The 18,225-nt window shown below is 56.3% G+C and overlaps 2 protein-coding genes across 5 annotated transcripts in view; one reads left to right on the forward strand and one right to left on the reverse strand.

The window, feature by feature from the left end:
- Positions 1-568: 568 nt before the first annotated feature.
- Positions 569-4,502, reverse strand: HRC (histidine rich calcium binding protein). The gene is made up of 6 exons (XM_045856263.1): positions 2,454-4,502; positions 2,308-2,378; positions 1,701-1,769; positions 1,418-1,472; positions 890-926; positions 569-708 (listed from the first exon to the last, which is right to left on the reverse strand). The coding sequence occupies exons 1-6, from the start codon at positions 4,288-4,290 to the stop codon at positions 672-674; spliced, it is 2,106 nt and encodes a 701-aa protein (XP_045712219.1). The 5' UTR covers positions 4,291-4,502; the 3' UTR covers positions 569-671.
- A 1,174-nt stretch (positions 4,503-5,676) lies between these two features.
- TRPM4 (transient receptor potential cation channel subfamily M member 4) overlaps positions 5,677-18,225 on the forward strand; it is a 34,994-nt gene continuing 22,445 nt past the window's right edge. For 2 of the 4 annotated variants that reach the window (XM_045856258.1, XM_045856259.1), the window contains exons 1-9: positions 5,677-5,806; positions 6,124-6,191; positions 11,495-11,669; positions 12,141-12,321; positions 12,523-12,686; positions 12,814-12,997; positions 14,902-14,963; positions 15,098-15,289; positions 15,591-15,690. In XM_045856258.1, coding sequence (XP_045712214.1) covers positions 5,786-5,806; positions 6,124-6,191; positions 11,495-11,669; positions 12,141-12,321; positions 12,523-12,686; positions 12,814-12,997; positions 14,902-14,963; positions 15,098-15,289; positions 15,591-15,690 — 1,147 coding nt within the window. In that variant the 5' untranslated portion in view covers positions 5,677-5,785. Of the gene's footprint in view, positions 5,807-6,123; positions 6,192-11,494; positions 11,670-12,140; positions 12,322-12,522; positions 12,687-12,813; positions 12,998-14,901; positions 14,964-15,097; positions 15,290-15,590; positions 15,691-18,225 lie in introns of those variants that run through there. The other 2 variants (XM_045856261.1, XM_045856262.1) reach the window with 2 other exon arrangements.

The following is an 18,225-nucleotide window of genomic DNA, read 5'->3' on the forward strand; positions in this document are numbered from 1 at the left end:
CGCGGGGCCCAAGTCTTCCTTCTTCGTCCGAAAGGAGGGGAGGGGGGACTCGCTGCTACAAGCCTCGCCCCCTGTGCCACTCAGTCCCGCCCCGCCCCCTCTGGTCGCCCGTTGCCTGGGGTTGGCTGCGGACGGGACCCTATCCTCAGTGTCTCGTGTCCCCGGGGCCCCTCCGCCCCCCGTGCTGTGGCCGTGTCCGTGCCCCAGGGGTAGGGGGCGCAGAACTGCGCTCCTCGTTCCCCTCCGGCTCCGGGGTTTGCATGGGAGAATCCTCTTTCCACGAGGCCACTGGGCGATGTGGCGTGGGGGGAGGGAGGGCGGGCGAGCCCTGCCCCAGGTCGGCCTCCCAGCCGCAGGCATCACTCAGTGATCACGGGTAAAGAGAACTGTTTCAAAAAACTCCCGTGTTGACTGATTTATTTATGAGCAACTTAAATAAACCAACCAACCACCTGGAGGACCCGGAAGTCCTGGCCCTCCTCCCTCAGACCCATGAGCCCGAGCCCAATCCCCCTGTCACCACCGCGTCCCCTGATGCCCCGAGATGCCAGACTCCACGCCTGACAGCGAGGTTTCGGGGAGCACGTTTATTCAGAGAAATAAATAGGGCTTGTGGAAGGGTGCTGGAGGGCCAGGGAGGTACACGTCTGCGCCGCGGCTGCGCGCCCGGGTCAGGGCTCCGGAGTTTCCAGCATGTCCGCCAGGGCCCTGGAGAGGAGGACGCAGAGGTTAGATAACCGAAGTGTCCAAAGCTGTGCTCAGGGCGCTGAGAGATCGTTAACCTTCCCATTTTGCCGACGGGGAAATGGAGGCCCAGGGGCGTCCACTCACTCAGCGAGACAGCTCCTCTCTAAACAGGGGCCTTAAACTCCCCCTTCCACGCACTTACTGGTAGAGGGACGAGGAGAAATAGTCGACGTAGCTTCCTGTGGGAGAGAAGAGAGAACAGGCTTGAGGAGCCTCACTTTTCGTTGCGTCCCAGATCAAAGCTAACTCTGCCCTCTTTCCTGAATTTCTTCCCCAAACCGAATTCCTTCCACTGGGACTCCTTTGAAGGTCTCGCTCGTCCCTCCTTGCTCTGGGTGTCCCCATTCTTCTCCGCTAGACCCGGTCCTTCAAATTCTTCTTGCGTTGGCCCCGCCCACTCAGTTCTAGCCCCACCCCTCAACCCTGCGCCCGTTCTTCGTTCTAAGTTTTCAGCATCTACGCCCCACCTCCTCTTTGCCCAGGCCCCGCCCCTCCGCGCTCGCCCCGCCCCGCCCATAGACTCTCAGTCCGGGCCAAAGTTTCCACACCTGGCCTCGCCCCACAACCTCCCCGCCCCGCCCCTCAGGTTTGACTCCGCCCCCACCGGATAGCACCTCGCTGGGCCCCGGCCCTTTCTCAGGTTTCCCTTGAGCCCGCCCACCACGCTCACCTGGAGTGCAGACAGTTTCGCAGACCAGGGGGCAGAGGTAGCAGAACTGGCAGTGCTGGGGATGAGGGTGGGGAGAAAGAGTGAGTGGCCGGGCGTGGTCAAGGGCAGAGTCAGGACGGGGGCGCGGGCAGGAGGAGGCTAGCTAGGTGGAAGTTAAGGTCAGAGGCAGGATCGAGTGTGGGGTCCAAGCTGCATCGGGGTAAGTGGCTTGATCAGAGGCCAGGTTTTGGGGCTGGGGGTGTGCATGTGGTCCCGGGCCTCCCTGAGTCCAGGCATATCTCACCTGGCACTGGTCGCAGTGCTCTCCCATGTGCTCCTCATCACAGTGACAGTTCTCACATTCAGTGCACCGCTGCGGACCGGAGCCGCCTGGTTAACGGAAATCCTAACCCCTCCCGGAGCTAGCCGCCCATCTTCCACCCTGCCACCCCCCTCACCCACATTACTGCCAACACCGAGCTTGGCGCCCTCCCCAAAACCCACTTCTCCCTGCTGGATTTCCTGGGGCGGGGCACACTCCACGTTCCCCCATCACCGTGGGCGGGGCCTGAGGATGCTGTCTTCACCCACTTCTCTATTTTCCCGCCGCCCGTCAGTCTCCAGTCCCAGGGTCTCCCCCTCCGGAGACTCTGGGTCAAGGGCCTTCCTCTCTCCCCACCTCCGTAGGGGCGGCTCAGGCCTCGGCCTCCCCCTCCCCTTCCCCACGGTCGCCCCAGCCTCCACCATTGCCTCCTGGCCTCCAGTCTGTCCCCCACATGGCCCCAGAAGTGTCCCTCTTCACCTGGAACTGCCCCTGCCCTTCCTTTGCTCAGAGCCCTTGCAAGGCAGCCCAGGGCCCTGGGACAAATTCCAGGGACCTCTTGGTGGGTGACCCTGAGCTAGGGACATACATTGCAGAAGGAGCAGTAGCCACACAGGGACCCTGGCTGGTAGTTCCCGTACTCTTGGGCATCCTGTGGACCTGTGGGGAGAGGAGGGCGACAGTGACTCAGACGTCCTCGGCTCCTCCCCGCTCCCACCAGGCCAGAGCACTTACTGGTGTCTTCGCCACTCTCCTCCTCACTGGAGCCGCCTCCAGCCGCCTCCCTCCTAGCCAGGGGGTGAGGGATGATGGTGAAGGGGATCTGGTCTTCATCCAGCCCCGCCTCCTCCTCTTCATCTTCCTCCTCCCGGTGGGCTTGGCTCAGTGGGGCGCGAACATCAGCCCTCTCTTCTCTCCTCTCATCCTCTTCTTCCTCATCCTCCTGGCTCAGCCGGAGGCCATGACCTTCCTCCTCGTCTTCCTCATCCTCCTGGCCCAGGCGGCCATGGTGGGTGCCTTCTTCTCCCTGCTCTGAACCTTCATCCTCTTCCTCATGGGAGCCATGGTCTTCTTCCTTCTCTTCTTCTTCAGAGTCTCTGTTCCCAAAATGGCTTCTATCCTTGACTCCTGTGGATTCTGGGAGTTGGTGGCTCATCTCTTCGCTGGACACTCTCTGGCCATTCCCTTCATCCTGGTGGCCCTGTGGTCTATGGCTGGGAACTTGGTGGCCAAGCTTGGCAGAGCTGTCCTCATCTTCCTCCTTGGGAACTTCGTGGCGGTGATGGCCAGAGACTTCTGTTTTATACTCATCTGGGAAGTACCCCTCCTCAGCGCTCTTGTGGCTTTCTGGCTGGTGGCTTGCAACGTGGTGGCTGAACTTGACCATGATCCCCTCCTCCTCATCTTCAAGGCTGTGGTGAGTGTGTCTGGGAACCTGGCGCCAGTGTTCCGTGGACACAACCTCATCCTCTTCCTCACCTTCCTGGTCTTCATGGCCTCGGTGTCCGTGGCTGGGCTGGTGATGGCGGCCTTCATCGGAGACGTCATCCTCTTCCTCCCTGTGAGCTCCGTGCCTGGGTGCCAGGTGTCCATACTCAGTGGAGACATCATCATCATCGTCATCATCATCTTCTTCTTTGTGTCCGTAGCCAGGGACAGGATAGTGATCTTCATCTGAGACACCTTCATCCTCTTCCTTGCCATAGTCCCGGTGCCCATAGGCCTGGTGTCCGTACTCAGTGGAGACATCGTCATCCTCACCATCATCGTCATCTTCTTCTTTTTCATGGCCTTGGTGCCCATGGCCGGGGGCGTGATGCTGATGCTCATCCTCTTCCTTCCCGTGGCCTTGATGCGTGTGGGCCTGCTGCCTGTACTCAAAGGAGGCTCCGTCATCATCATCATCATCATCTTCTTCTTCTTCTCTGTGACCTCGGTGCCTGTGGGCCTGGTGTCCATACTCAGTAGAAACATCCTCCTCACCTTCTTCTTCATCATCGTCTCCGTGGCCCCGGTGCACATGCCTGATAACACGCTGTGGATACTCACTGGACACAACCTCGTCCTCATCCTCGTCCTCATCCTCGTCCGGATGGCCGAGGCTCCCGTGGCTGGGGAAGCGGTGCCCACCCTCTGCCGAATCATCTCCATCTTCATCCCCGAGGCCTCCGTGCTCGAGCGCCCGCTGAGCATGCCCCGGGAAGACTTCCTCCTTGGAGAGGTTCTCGTCTCCGGCTTCATGGCTCTGGAGCCTGTGGCCTTGGAGTCGGTGACCGTATTCCCTGGAGAGATCTTCATCCTCTTCCCCGCGGGGTCTGTGACTCCAGAGTCGATGCCCGCTCCCTGTGAACACAGCGTCGTTCTCATCCCTGTAGCTTCCATGGCTGTGGGTGGGGTGCCCGAACTCACCTGACCCGTCCTCTGAGGGCCCTGAGACGCCTGCATTGTTGTTCCAGTGGCTGGGCCCCGGCCCAGCCCCTCTCAGCTGCTGGGTCACAGCCGGGGGGAGGAGCAGGCTGGCCACGGCAGCCCAGAGCAGAGAGGTGTGCGGCCATGGCCCACGGTGGCCCATGGGGACGGACAGGCGGCAGGCCTCCTCCCAGGCTGGCTCTGGCCTCCACTTGTGGCTCTGTGGATGAATGTTGGGGGTCCTTGTCTCTTTTGGGGTCTGTCTCTTTCTCTCGGTGTCTTTCCTTTGCTGGGTCTCTCTCTCTGTGTTTGCCTGTCTGCCTTCCTCTGGCCCTTGCTGCTGGCTCTGGACACCCCTGTGAGGCAGTCTCAGGAGCCCCCTGACCCCCCTCTTGGGCCCTCCCTCCCACTGCCTAGCCAATAGGGTGTCTCCCCTCCTCTCTCTGTGGCTAAATTTACTCTCAGCCCTGAGTTATTCTGGGTCAGTCCCTCCTGCCCTTCCCCTCCTGCTCCTCCTCCTCCTCCCAGTTGGTAAGGGGTGGGTGAAAGGGTCTCTCCTTGGCCAGTCTCCTGGGTGCCAGGACTGGACTTTGGACTACCAACAAGTTCATGTTTGACAGCTGCACTTGTCACGGTGCAGACTTGCACCAGCTAGACTCGTCATGGGCCAAGTTGCAGGGGCCTGGGGCAGCCGGGGAGTTAGGAGAGGTGACCCTGAGGGGTGTGACCACTGCCTCGGAAGGATCCAGGGTTAGACTCGGGGGATGGGGGCGGTGGTTCTGGCCCGAAGAAGATACTTTGCTGCGAGAGTAGATGCCAACCTGGAGGCCTGGGAGAGGGGCAAAGGATACCTGCCCCCAGCATACACACCCGTGACCTCTGGCACCTGGAACTCAGATCTGGGGGCAGGGGCCCGGCCAGGCCAGGGCTATAAATACAGCGGGGCGCTCAGGTTACCCAGCGGGCTGCAGCTGTCCCTGTCAGAGAGAACTGGCAGGAGACGCATGGCCCTGCCTGCCTGTGTGTCAGTACCTCCCACTTTGTCCTGTCACTTCAGCTCTTTGGGTCCCAGCACTGTCTCGGGTCTTCCTCTCTCTCACAGCTTCTGTCACTCGCCCCCTCGGGGTCCCTGTCCTCCCTCCTCAGGGTTCTGCCTCCCCTCACTCTTTGGCTTGTCTTTCCCTCTCACGCTGAGTGTCTGCCCCCCCCCCCCAAGTCTTTGTCTCCCCCTCTAGGTCAACACGCCCCTTCCCTGTCTCTGGCATTTCCTCTCTGGGTCTCTGTCCCCCATCTCTGAGTCTCTGTCACCTCTCTGTGGGTCTCGGAGTCTCTGTCCCTCTCTCTGAATCTCCTTCCCCCTTTCTCCGGGTCTCCGTCCCCTCTGAGTCTCTTTCTCCCTCTCTCTGGGTCTCTGTGCCGTCTCTCTCTGCGGGTCTCTGCGTGGCCGTCCCTCTCTCCGGGTCTCTGACGGGCAGTCCTGGCCCTCCCTTTGCCCCGCCTCTAGCTCTACGCGTCTCGGAGACGCCCCGCCTCCCCGACCTTGGCCCGCCTCAGGATGGGATGGGAAGTGGCAGATCCGGTTTGTTCAGGGCGGATCTGAAATCGGGGCTGGTGGAGGGAATGTGGGGAGCAGGATAGGTTGCGGCGGCTGTGGCAGGATGGTGGGCCCGAAGGAACAGGTACAGTGGCCGGACCCTCGGGTCTGAGGGAACGGGGAGCTGGGCGCTTGGTCTCCCGGTTCTCAGGGAGGAGGGTGCTGGAGGCCCAGATTCTGGCGGCAGACGAAGAAGGGGTTTGAAACGGCCCGGACTCCTGGGTGCTGGGGCATGGCCGGGAGGGGGGCTGTGGGAGGGGGGCCGAGACTCCTGAGTCCAGGGGTGGAGGGCGTTGGGGTCTCTGAATCTGGGTCCTGGGGTAGGGCACGGGGTGAGGGACTCTGTGTCTCCTGGGACTGAACTAGAAGAATCCCATCCCCACCCCTTGTTCCTGTTCGCAGAGTTGGATCCCCAAGATCTTTAAGAAGAAGACATGCACGACATTCATCGTTGACACCGGAGATCCAGGGTGAGGAGTTCGCGCTGGGGACCTGCCCGGCCCGCGGGCGGCACCCGAGGCTTTCCCAGACCGCTGACCCCGCCCACCGCAGACCCCACCCTTTGCCCCGCCCCCATCCCTGACCCGGGGGTACGTCCAAGGGCGTTCCCTGAATTGCGCTGCCCCTGGGGGAGGGTTTGGGTCTCCCCGGACACTTCCAATTTCCCAAGCTCCAGCTCAGGGTCAACGTTAAAGCGCCAGGACTCGCTTCCGTCTCTTTCCTTCCCCTTGTCTCTGTCTCCTTCTATCACTTTCCGTTTTTCCTTTTTTGGCTGTCTCTGTTTTATCCATCCATCCATTCAGCTATCCATCCCAGAAAGCGTCCCTCAGCGCTCCCACGGCAGCATACTTTTCAGGAGCACAGGCCGTGCCAGTGTTTAAATTTTACCTGAGGACACGTGCTGTGTGGCTTTGTGCAAATCATTGCCCCTCTGTGGGCCTCATCTGTCTTCTGGGCAGAAAAGCAGACCCTACCTGCTGGGGTTATCGTGAGAACTGAACGCTTGTGCGGTGTCTGGAGCAGTGCCCGGCGCCTGGTAAGCGCTGAGCAATGTCCTTAATTCCCATGGGAAGGCAGCAAGCCCTGCCCGTGCAGGTCCCGAGCTCGAGCTCGTGCTGGGTGGCGGGACACCACGTGAGCCAGACCGGCTGTGTGGACTGGTGAGCGGCTCCTGGCTTTCAGCGATGGGCGCTCAAGCGGGTTCTGGCTTTCTAGTTATTCTCCAGACGATCTTCGGGGCGTAGTAAATGTCAACAATGCTAATTTCATGTGTGTTTTGTCGCGAAAATACTATACCAATGTAGTCTGGCTTGCGGTCATGTACAAATGAACAGATACAAGTTTATGGGGGCCAGTGCTCCAAATTTACTGGTGGACACGAGAGCATGGTCCAAAATTTAGGAACCTTGGGTCTAGTGGGAGAGAGCAGCCATAAGGCCAGGAGAACAGAGCCGCAAAGGTCGTGCCCCTGGGCCCCATGGGAGCCCAGAGGAGGCATCTGGCCGAGGCTGGGCAGGAGACAGGATGTCACTAATGTCTTCTGGAGGGGGGGCCGTGAGGTGACATTGGAGGGATGAGTGGAGTTTGACAGTTGAAGGGGGGCTGGGGACAGGAACCCAGAAGGTGATTCCAGGGGTGGGAACAGCATGAGCAAATTGCCCATGCGGACCATGCGAGGGGGCCTGAGGATGGAGCGAAAGACTGGGCGCGAGAGCGTTGTTGGGGCCGGGGGGAGGCCCAAGAGGTTGGCTGGGCCGGAACTCCCGGGGCCTCAGATGCCATCTGAGGGACTGGGACCTTGTTCTAGGCTGCTGGGGACCCACAGGAGGGGCAGGTTCAGCTATGAGTGTGGAAAGATGCTCTGGGGGCCGTGTGAGGGTGCCTAGGAGTTTGGGAAGCCAGGGAGGAGGTTGCTTTGTTGATGGGAGAGACCTGATTCTTCTGGCTGACGTATGTAAAGAATTATATATCAGCAAATCTAGTAGCATATAATCAGTTTATTAGTGACTGGGTAGAGTAGTGAGTAAAAGACAAAGTTTCAGGGCAAAGCAGGGTGACAAAAGTAAGAGCAGCTGAAGATCAGGGTGGCAAGCCCCCGGGCAGCCTGAGGCCAGGTAGCCAGTAAATGTAGAGCCAGCTTTGCTGGGGGAATGTGACTACCCAAACTCAGGTATGTGCGGGGGTCTGTTACCCAAATCCTTATCTTGCTCCAGGCCCCATTTGTTCATCTTGTTGTAAAATAAATACATGACAGGAGGCAGTTAATTAAAATTGGGGCACTTTTCAAAGTTATTTATGGGCTCTCTCTGTAAGCATCAGGGATTCCCTTGTAAAATAGATAGTGACCAGAGGTAGGCAATTAACCAAAGCTGTTTTATGGGCTCTTTCTTTGGGTACCGGGGACCCTCTCCCGAATTCAGGCCTTGGGATGGAAGCACAGTTTCAAGGCTTTCTTTCCCAGATAGTGGAAATGCTACTTAGAATTTCAAGGACTTCCCTCCTTTCTTGCTAATATAGTGTCTCTTGTGATGTTGGAACACCTGGCAATATTATCAGACTAGGCTCAGGACTGCTGAGTTAGCGTGTGAGACATGTCTCCTTCCTCTTCCCTGCCTCGGTTTACTATTTATTCCACCTAATTGGTAAAAGGCATTTCCTGGCAACCAGGGTGCTAGATGCTGGCCCATAACAGTATTGCAGTCTCAGAGTTCTTCCTGTGCTGGCTCCTGCCTCAGGTCGAGGGTCCAGGTGGGAGGGACAGAGGCCTGAGCCAGGCCAGGGTCTCGGGACACAGACAGGAGCGGATGAGATAGATTTGGGGAGTCAGGGGAGCGGCTCCTGGACATTTGATCTGGGGACTGGGAAACAGTGGGCTTGTTGCCACGATGAGGGACCCAGGAGGATGGGCAGGTTCGGAAAAATTTTCGGAGCTCTGCGTGAGATCTAGTGAATTGGGGGGGGGGGGGGCGCCAAGGGGACCCTGGGGCATTGCAGACCTGGATCTGAGAGCCAGAGCGAGGCCTGGGATGGGGCCTAGGTGTCAGTGGTCATGGAAACCGGAAGTAGGTGAGATGGTAAGTGGGGAACATGTAAAGTCAAGGAGGCTGCAAACTTGAAATTAATTCTATGACTAATTTAGTTTTATGGAAGTGCAGCTTGAAAAGACTGTCTCCGAATGACCCAAGATAAACCAGCATGCTTAAAGTCACCGTGGCCTCTGGTACAGCCACTTACTTTCCACCTGATGCTTCTTCCCTTTAACTTGCCTGGTGCCCTCGGGGTGCCGAGTTTGAGACCCGGGTAGGGAAGCCCTGTGGTCCTGGGTCTGGGGACGCCTGCACTCAGGTGAGGCACCAAGGAGAGAAAGCCACAAAGGAGGGAGGGACAGAGCCGCTTAGGGGGGCAGATGCTCTCTGCCAAGAAAAAGATTTTCTAGCCCTGGCTGGTGACTTGTGGACTGAGTGCTGGCCTCCGAACTGAAGGGCTGTGAGTTCGATTCCCAGTCATGGCACATGCCTGGGTGGCAGGCCAGGTTCCCACTTTGCAGCCTGTGAAAGGCAGCTGATCGATGTATCTCTTGCACATGGATGTTTCTCTCTCTCCCTTTCTTTCTCCTTTCCCGCTCTCTAAAAATAAATAAATAAAATCATAAAAAGAAGTAGCGTAAACAATCTTTAAAAAAAACGGGGGGATTCTAGAACCAGAGCCTTTCAGCTGTGTCCAGTGCCACTTGGTAATAGTCACCTGAGACCTGAATAGAGACCATTGTATTTGGGCACTTGCAGGTAATCGCTGATCTTATCGGGAACAATGTCAGTTTCGGTGGCAGCACTGCGAGGTAGGAGGAGGGTGGGAGGTGAGAAGTGCACGGGGAGTTGGCTGGCCTGTCCACCAGAGCTTTCTGCGGAGGTGGAAACGTTCTGCGTCCACATCCGGTAAGGCCCCACTGGCCCCACCCGGCCCTCACCAGAGCGGCCGATGAACTTAATTTTTAATTGTGTTTAATTTTAATTTATTTGACTACAAAGAGCCCCATGTGGCTAGGGGTGAGTGTATCTGACAGCTCAGGTTCTGGAACTTCCCATGAATCAGTTGTGCAGGGTAGGGCTAGCGGGAAGTAGATGGAAAGGAATGAGGGACCCCAGAAATGGGGTTGAGATGGGTGAAAGGATAAAGTGGGTAAACTGAGGCATGTCAGGAGCCTGGAGGTAGACTCAGATAGGAGGAAGGTGTGTCCTTCCCTGTGGCCTCTCTGTGTCAGGGGCTGAGCTGTGTGTATTGTTCATCCTGTGTGTATGGGTCAGGTGGCCATTCTTTTGTTCTTTTCTTTAAACAAATATTTTAGTTATTCTTAGAGAGGGGGGAAGGGAAGGAGAAAGGAAGGGAGAGAAACACAGATTGGCTGCCTCACACACACCCCAACTGGGAACCAGCTGCAACCGAGGCATGTGTCCTGACTGGGAATCGAACTAGCGACCTTTAGCTGTGCGGGATGATGGCCGGCCCACTGAGCCTCACCAGCCAGGGTGGCCATTCTTTTGTTGACTGAAGTTTTGTTTTCACAGCTTTTACCGAATCCATGTACCACCATCCTATCCTTTCCATAAAATTGGTCCTTAGGCCCTGGCTGGCGTGGCTCAGTGGATTGAGCACTGGCCTGCAAACCAAAGGGTTGCAGCTTCGATTCCCGGTCAGGGCACATGCCTGGGTTGTGGGCCGGGTTCCCAGTTAGAGGCATGTGAGAGGCAGTCAATCAGTGTTTCTCTCTCCCTGTCTTTCTCCCTTCTTCTCTCTAAAAATAAATAAAATCTTAAAAAAAAATTGGTCCTTAAGTCCCAGCTCACTCTGTGTATAAAGGCAGGCCTCCCCTCGGTCTGAGTCCCTTCTGGAATCCGGACCACAGAGATTTGATGATATTTGCAACTAAATCCCTCATTCCCCACCCCCGTGTTCCATGCTCTTTAAAACTCTGGTGCTGATCAAGGGCTACCTGTTTGTTTATTTAGGGAAGAAAGTGTCACGTGTGGTCCACTTACCGCAAAGGGAAAGAAGCAAGCCTTAAAAGACAATTACAGTAAAAAGCAAAGAAAGATTTTCCCTTCTCACTGGATGTGGGTGTTGCCAGCCCAGTTTTCTGTGTCTGAAGCCGGCTTTTCTGTGTTAAAAAGAAAGCATGGGAAAGGCTAGGACATTCAGGCTATTCTCACACCAGCCGAGCTTCTCTCCTTGACGGTAATCAAGCCTGAGAAGGGAACAATTATCTCACTCTGTTTGTTATTCAAGGTCGTTTAAGCTCAGTGTGGAGTTCATGTGGGGTCTGGTATGTAGCCCTCATTCCCGGGAACGTTGCATTAGGTCATTGGTCCTCTTAGTCCCACGGAGATGTTTGTCTTTGTATTTGAGGAGGGCATTTAGCTCAGAGAGGTGAAGCCACTTGCCCAAAGTCACACAGCTAGCTGCCTTAGCCTCCAGCCTGTGCATGCTCTCAGAATCTCTCTCTGGATTTTCCTTTTGTGATTAATATGCTCTGTGTAGACTGGGGGCAGTGGGGACCCCTCAGGCCCAGGGAGGGTGGGGCCCTGCCCTGACTGCAGCTTCCACTGTGGGCCAGGTGGGCTGTGTCTCCTCCTGCCCCAGCGTCTCCCTCAGGCCGGCTGGAGCCAGGAAGGGGCAGGGCCAGGGTCAGCAGGCAAGAGGATGGACACTTCTCCAGGATGCTTGGGGCTGTGGGGACACCCCTGGCGTTCATGCTGCCCCTTATCCCTCCCTTCAGAGGGACCTTGTGCCAGTGTGGGTGTCCCCGGAGTGCCCACCCATCGGTGGCTGTGGAGGATGCCTTCGGGGCAGCCATGGTGACCAGTTGGAACAGTGACTCGCATACCACGGAGAAGCCCACTGATGCCTACGGGGAGCTGGACTTCCTGGGTGCCGGCGGCAAGGCCAGCCATGTGAGGCTTGCATGCCTGGGCAGGGCCAGGGTCTCGAGCGGGGCTGCATGCCACAGGGGCTCCGAGCTGGGGCCCGGGGCTCCCCGGCTGAACACGGTGTCTCCCGTTTGTCCGTCCCTTTCTTCACCCCTCTCTGGGTTTCTGTCCCCCTCCCCACCTCTGGATCTCTGTCTCCTTCTCTCTGGGCCTCTGTCCCCCTCTCTCTGGGTCTCTGTCCCCCTCTGCACCTCTGGATTTCTGCCTCCTCCTCTCTGAGCCTCTGTCCCCCTCTCTCTGGGTCTATGTCCCCTTCCCCCAACTCTGGTTCTCTATTTCATTCTCTCTGGGTCTCTGTCCCCCTCTCTCTGGGTCTCTGTCCCTACCCCTGGTCTCTGTCACCCTCTTTGTGTCTCTGTTCCTTTCTGCCTGGGTCTCTGTCCCCTTCCTGCTGTCTGTCCCCTCCCCGTGTCCTCCCCTCCCCTGTGTCCACAGTTCCTCCGGCTGTCTGACCGCACGGACCCAACCACAGTTTATAGTCTGGTCACGCGCACATGGGGCTTCCAGGCCCCGAACCTGGTGGTGTCAGTGTTGGGGGGGTCGGGGGGCCCTGTCCTCCAGACCTGGCTGCAGGACCTGCTGCGAAGAGGGCTGGTGCGGGCCGCCCAGAGCACAGGTGACTCAGGGTGGTGGGGGGCGGGGCCTCCTGGGCGGGGCTGGCTGCTCGCCTCCCGCACCCACCCGCTTCTCTGGGGTGCTCTCGCCTGCATCTCCGTGTGTGGGTTTTAGTCTCTCTCTAGTCTCTCTCTCTCCCTCTCTCTCTCTCCACACTGGTGTGTTTCTGGACCTTGCCACTACTTTCTGTGTCTCTGTGTAGGGGCCTGGATTGTCACCGGGGGACTGCACTCAGGCATCGGCCGGCATGTTGGGGTAGCTGTACGGGACCACCAGACAGCCAGTACGGGGGCCACCAAGGTGGTGGCCATGGGCGTGGCCCCCTGGGGTGTGGTTCGCAATAGAGAGGCCCTCACCAACCCCAAGGTGGGACCCAGGGTCTTGGAAAAGGGGGGGCTGGGGCGGGGCTCCTGGGTCCGAGGGAGGAGGGGCTGGGGGCCCGGACTCCAAGCCCTGGAGGAAAGACTCTCCGGTCTGGTCCCTTGTCCCCCAGGGCTCGTTCCCTGCGAGTTACCGGTGGCGCGGCGACCCTGAGGACGGGGTCCAGTTTCCTCTCGATTACAACTACTCGGCCTTCCTTTTGGTGGACGACGGCACCCACGGCCGCCTGGGCGGGGAGAACCGCTTCCGCCTGGGCTTCGAGTCCTGCATCTCCCGGCAGAAGACGGGCGTGGGAGGTGAGTGGCTTCCTCCCCCTGCGACGCAGGGTCCCAGGCTCAGGATCCCAGCGGTCCGCTGTGGTCGAAATTTGGCGTTTGGGGCGAGGAGGAGTTTCTTATGGCCTTCCCCATCATTTGCTGCGTTGTAGAAAATCTATCTGAAATCTAAAAAACACAAAAGTGGACAGCTTGATGAATTTTTTAACAAACTGAACCTGCTTATGCAACCAGCACCCAGATCAAGAAACAGAGCATTAGCCCCTCCGGAAGACTTCTCCTGCCGGCCCCCAGGGGTCGCCCTATCCTGTCCCGAATGTCACGGAGCTGTTCTGCCCCGCGTTCCTGCTTCCCGACCATCTGCACCGTTTAGAGCCTGGCTTCTTATATTCGACACTATTTCTGTGAGACTCGTCTATACCATGGCCTGAGTGGTAGTTTGTAAATAACCCACAGGCGAAAGAAGAAAAGAGTTAGAAAATATTTTGAACAAATATGCAACATACAAATACTTTTGAGATGCAGCTAATGCAGTACTGGAGGAAAATTTGTAGATTTAAATGCGTACTATCCAAAAAGAGAAGAAAGACTGAAATGAATGGTTGAAACCTCCAGTTAAAAAAAAACCTACAGCCCTGGCTGGTGTGGCACAGTTGGTTGGAGCATCATCCTGTAACTGAAAGATTGCAGGTTTGATTCCCGGTCAGGGCCCATACTTACATTGTGGGTCCGATCCCTGGTCTGGGTGCATACAGGAGGCAACCAATTGATACTTTTCTCTCGCACTGACGTATTTTTCTCTCCTTTCCTCTCTAACAGCAATGAAAAAATGTCCTTGGGTGAGGATTTAAAGAAAAAAAAATGTAAAAACAAAACAACCAATCAAGTCTAGGGAAAGTAGAAGCAAGGAAATAAAAAGACAAGGGCAGAAATGGATAAAACAGGAACACGTCCAAGGGAGAATGCCAACTAAAACAAAAGCTGCTTCTTTGCACACATTTCTGCTTCATTTTAAACTTTATTTAGCATTTTGGTGGCTTTAAACTTTTTTTTAAATTGTCATACAGTAAAACCTAATTTCCAGGGGGTATGCAGCTCTGGGATTACAGACTCATCTGGCTGTTCCCACAGTCAGGATGCAGGACGGTTCAGCCACCAGGAAGGCGACCGCTCCTTTGGCACCCCAGCCCCTGACCGCCGCTGACCTCTCCACCAGCACTCTCGTTCTCTCTTTCTACAAAGTCGTATAAATGGAATAACACAATATGTAACCTTTGGAAACTGGCTTTTCACACAGCGTAAGAGATCACGGCAGCTTCAGTATGTGCCCTTTCGAACAAATCAAGTCATGCAAAGGTCTATAAAGAAACAGTTAATGACCTTCCCTGCCCACCTGCAACCCGCTCTACTGCGAAAATCAGTCTTGCACAATTTGGACTTTGTCCTTGTATGTCTTTCTCGATGTTTGTAAAATTCCACGCAATTATATTTCCACCTGTATGGTGTGTCTTTTTCTATACAATATGTACATGCAACTCACACTTTCTTATGGCCACCCCTTTAGGCCCCAAATTCTCAACCAACCAGGACCATTTTCTGTTTAAATTTTTATTTTCTCTTGGATCCTTGGCAGTTAAGCAACTACACAGGTGACTTACTCCTCCGACAAACTCCTCTCTCGTTCAAGAACCCAGGAGTCCAGGCCCCCAGCGCCCTCCTCCCCTGGGGAGCTGAGTGAGCATTACTGGCTTCCAAATCTGGCCCCACCCCGAGTACTCAAAGACAGGACAGCTCCTAGGAGCCTAGGGATTGAGGGTCAGGCAGAAGCCACCGTCGGCCCTGGGCACTTCCGGCGAACGTTCTCTGCCATCCCTGGCGAAGGCTGACGGGAGCTGACCAAGCCCCCGGTTGTCTTCTCTCCTCAGGGACTGGAATTGACATCCCTGTCCTCCTCCTCCTCATCGATGGTGATGAGAAGATGTTGAAGGTATATAGCGGCCCAGGCACTTGGGTTTAAAGTGTGGGCCCCTCGCTTCCCGGGAGGAGGGGCCTGGGGACCTGTACTTCAGGTGGGGTGAATACCTGCCTTCCCCGATCTCACTCCCCCACTTTATCTGGTAGCGGATAGAGGACGCCACCCAGGCTCAGCTCCCCTGCCTCCTGGTGTCCGGGTCTGGGGGAGCTGCGGACTGCCTGGCGGAGATCTTGGAAGACACTCAGGCACCAGGGAATGGAGCGGGCAGGCGAGGTGACGCCCGAAATCGGATTAGTCGTTTCTTCCCCAATGGGGATCCCGAGGTCCTGCAGGCCCAGGTATGACATCATGGATCCAGCTCTGGGCCCTGAGATACAGGGGGGCTAGGGACCTGGGCTCCTGGGTGTTGAGAGAAGAGGGTGCTCGCCGAGGGCTTAGAGTCCTAGATCCAAGGGAGGAGGGTGATGGGAACCCAGATGTGTGGATCTGAGGGAAGAGAAGCCTGGGGGCCTGGACTCTCGGGTTCTGGGAGTTGCAGGTGCTGGGTACCCAGAATACCAGGTCCTAAAGGCTGCCTGTGTCTCTGTGGGCAGGGCCCAGGTGGAGTTGGGCAGGGATGCAGAATTTGGTATTCTGCAGGTGGAGAGGATCATGACCAGGAAGGAGCTGCTGACGGTCTATTCGTCCGAGGACGGCCCTGAGGAATTTGAGACCGTCGTTTTGAGAGCTCTTGTCAAGGGTAAGACTGGGACCCCCAGATTCTCCCACTCTGTGTGCTCAATGTGGGACAATCTTCCTGGCCTGGGCACTTCACCCATTCTCTCTTGTCCAAGGCTGCGCCTCTTTTTGATCTCTCTCTCTCTACCATTCCCCTTCGTGTGGTTTATTGAGGCTTTGCGTTGTTTCCCATGATACTTTCATTGAGTTCCAACATTGCCTTCTTTCTGTCAGATCCATTTATGCATCAGTCCACCTATCCACCCACTCATCCATCCATCCATCCTTCCATCCATCCATCCATTTATCTACCTACTCATTCATCCGTCTGTCCACCCATCCATCTATGTACCCACTTATCCATCCATCCATTCATCCATTTATGTACCCACTCATCCATCTGTCCATACATCCAGTAATCCATCCACCCACTCATCCATGCATCCATCCATACATACATTGATTTTTCCACCTACCCCTTCTTCCATTCATTCTCGATTCTTCCTTCCATCCATCTTGCCATCCACCCATCCTTTTACCTATCCATCTGCACATCCATTGACAATTCCATGCACTCCTCATCCTTCCATCCATCCATCTTTCATCTGTCCACCTTTCCCTCCATCCATCCTTCCCTCCACCCACCCATCCATCCATCTATTCATCCACTCACCCTTTCTTCCCCTCCCACTTACCTCCAGCATGCTTCAAGCACTGCGGGGTGGAGGAGTCAGAGATGGGCCAGAGCACTGTCTCCCAGTGAGGACCTCCTGATACTCCACTAGGGGAATGAAGGACAAAAGCCAAGGTCAAGAGCACAGTGGCCGCTTGGTAGAGGATGGGGCTGGTTCATTCATTCCACAAACATCATCCCAGGCTCCAGAGCTTAGGGCAGGTCCTTATCCTGCACTCAGGGGTCCCTACCAGGGTTGTTTGGACACAACCCAAAAGGAAATGTAAGACAAAAGTTTAGGGGAGGAAGCACAGCCAATAAGGGCAGAAGATTCCAGGAAGAAGTGGTATGCAAATTGGACCTGGAACAAGCAGTAGAATTTGGACTTGGTAAGATGAGGAGGCGGGATAAATAAGTGGTAGTGGGGACTCCTGGGGCTCTGTGGGGTGTGGGTGTCAGAAGAGTTTTACAGAGCATTGTTTACAGAGCATTTACAGAACATTGGCTTAGATAAGAACTCCCAAGAGCCACAGTATCAATTTATAATGGGTTCTCAGCCCCAGGCCCCGCCCCGGTTGTACCCACCCTGTTCTGTGGTGGCAGAGAGAGCAGTTACTTCTGACCTTGGAGTCCAAGAAAGTTGAACTTGGATACCAGCTTGGCCCCTTCCCGGCTGCTTGGCCTTGAGAAAGAGACTCGCCCCCTTTGAGTCTTAGTTTCTTCCTCTGAAAAATGGCAATGGCACCTGGGCCTGCTCCCCGGGGGCGGGGGTGGGGTGCAATATGGGAGCTCTTCTTAGAGTGACCCTTTTTCTTTTTCTTTTTTTAAGTATTTATTTTGCTTTTAGAAAGAAGGGAAGAGGGGGAGAAAGAGAGGGAAAGAAACAGCAATCTACAAGAGATACATCTACCGGTTGCCTGTCACACACCCCAACTGGGGACCTGGCCGGCAACCCAGGCATGTGCCCCGACTGGGAATCGGGCCAGCGACCTTTTGGTTCCCAGGCCGGGGCTCACTCCACTGCGCCACACCAGCCAGGGCTCAGAGTGATTCTGTTTCTTGTGGGGACATATCCTTACATGGAGGATGAGAGTGGGCAAGTCTGCCTCACTTTACGGAAGTTAATGCACGAAGTTACTATGCGAGCTTCTTGGGAGCAAAGCAACAGCTCTGTAAGACACGGTTTGGGGGCAGTGTTGTAAGTCAGTCCCTGGTCCACAGAAGTGGAAGTGACCCTACTCTCTCTGAGAAATTGGAGCCGGCTGAGTGGCTCCCTGATAGCAGAGTCACATGGATGGGGTTTCCAGTAGGTGAGGGAGGAGGGAGAGGGAACAAAGGCTCCCTCAGAGTCTCGTGCGAGCCAGGCACTGCGCTGAGCCATTCGCATGCATTTTTGCCCCTGGGCCTCCACTGCTGCCCATGAGGACTGGCTCCCCACTTTGCAGATGAAGAAACTGAGACACGGGGCGGGGGGGGGGGGCGGTGACTTGCCCGAGGTCACAAAGGTCTGCCTGACTCTCACACCCACTGTGTGGGGTGTATCTGGGGGAGAGGTCAGAGACCCACGTAGATGGCGTGAAGCATGTGACAGGAGACAGCCAGTGAGGTAGGCGGGGCCAGACCACGCAGGACCTTCACTGAGACTTTGTCCTGAGGCACTTGGGAGGGACAGGGTCAGTTCTGTGTACAGAAGGACCCTCTAGGGTCAGGAGGGGGCAGACTAGAGAGGGTAGACTGAGGAACAAGGAGACTGCAGTGGTGGTGGGACAGGAGGGAGCTGGGGCCATGGGGTCAGTACGGGGGTTGGAGTCAGGGGGCTAGAGAGGTAGGGCTTGGGGATCAATAAGCTCTGGAAAGAAGAGAGGGACCAGAACAGCACTCGAG

Source organism: Phyllostomus hastatus, unplaced genomic scaffold (assembly GCF_019186645.2).
Source record: "Phyllostomus hastatus isolate PE091 unplaced genomic scaffold, TTU_PhHast_1.1 phas_scaffold_1224, whole genome shotgun sequence".
Classification (NCBI taxonomy): Eukaryota; Metazoa; Chordata; class Mammalia; order Chiroptera; family Phyllostomidae; genus Phyllostomus; species Phyllostomus hastatus.

What these genes read in the sequence shown, in the direction of transcription:
- HRC (XM_045856263.1), bottom strand. Translation starts at nt 4,290, where the DNA reads ATGGGCCACCGTGGGCCATGGCCGCACACCTCTCTGCTCTGGGCTGCC. An exon ending in GCTACTGCTCCTTCTGCAAT is followed by an intron (nt 1,770 to 2,307) that starts GTATGTCCCTAG and finishes TCCGGTCCGCAG; the next exon opens with CGGTGCACTGAATGTGAGAA. An exon ending in CGAAACTGTCTGCACTCCAG is followed by an intron (nt 927 to 1,417) that starts GTGAGCGTGGTG and finishes TCTCTCCCACAG; the next exon opens with GAAGCTACGTCGACTATTTC.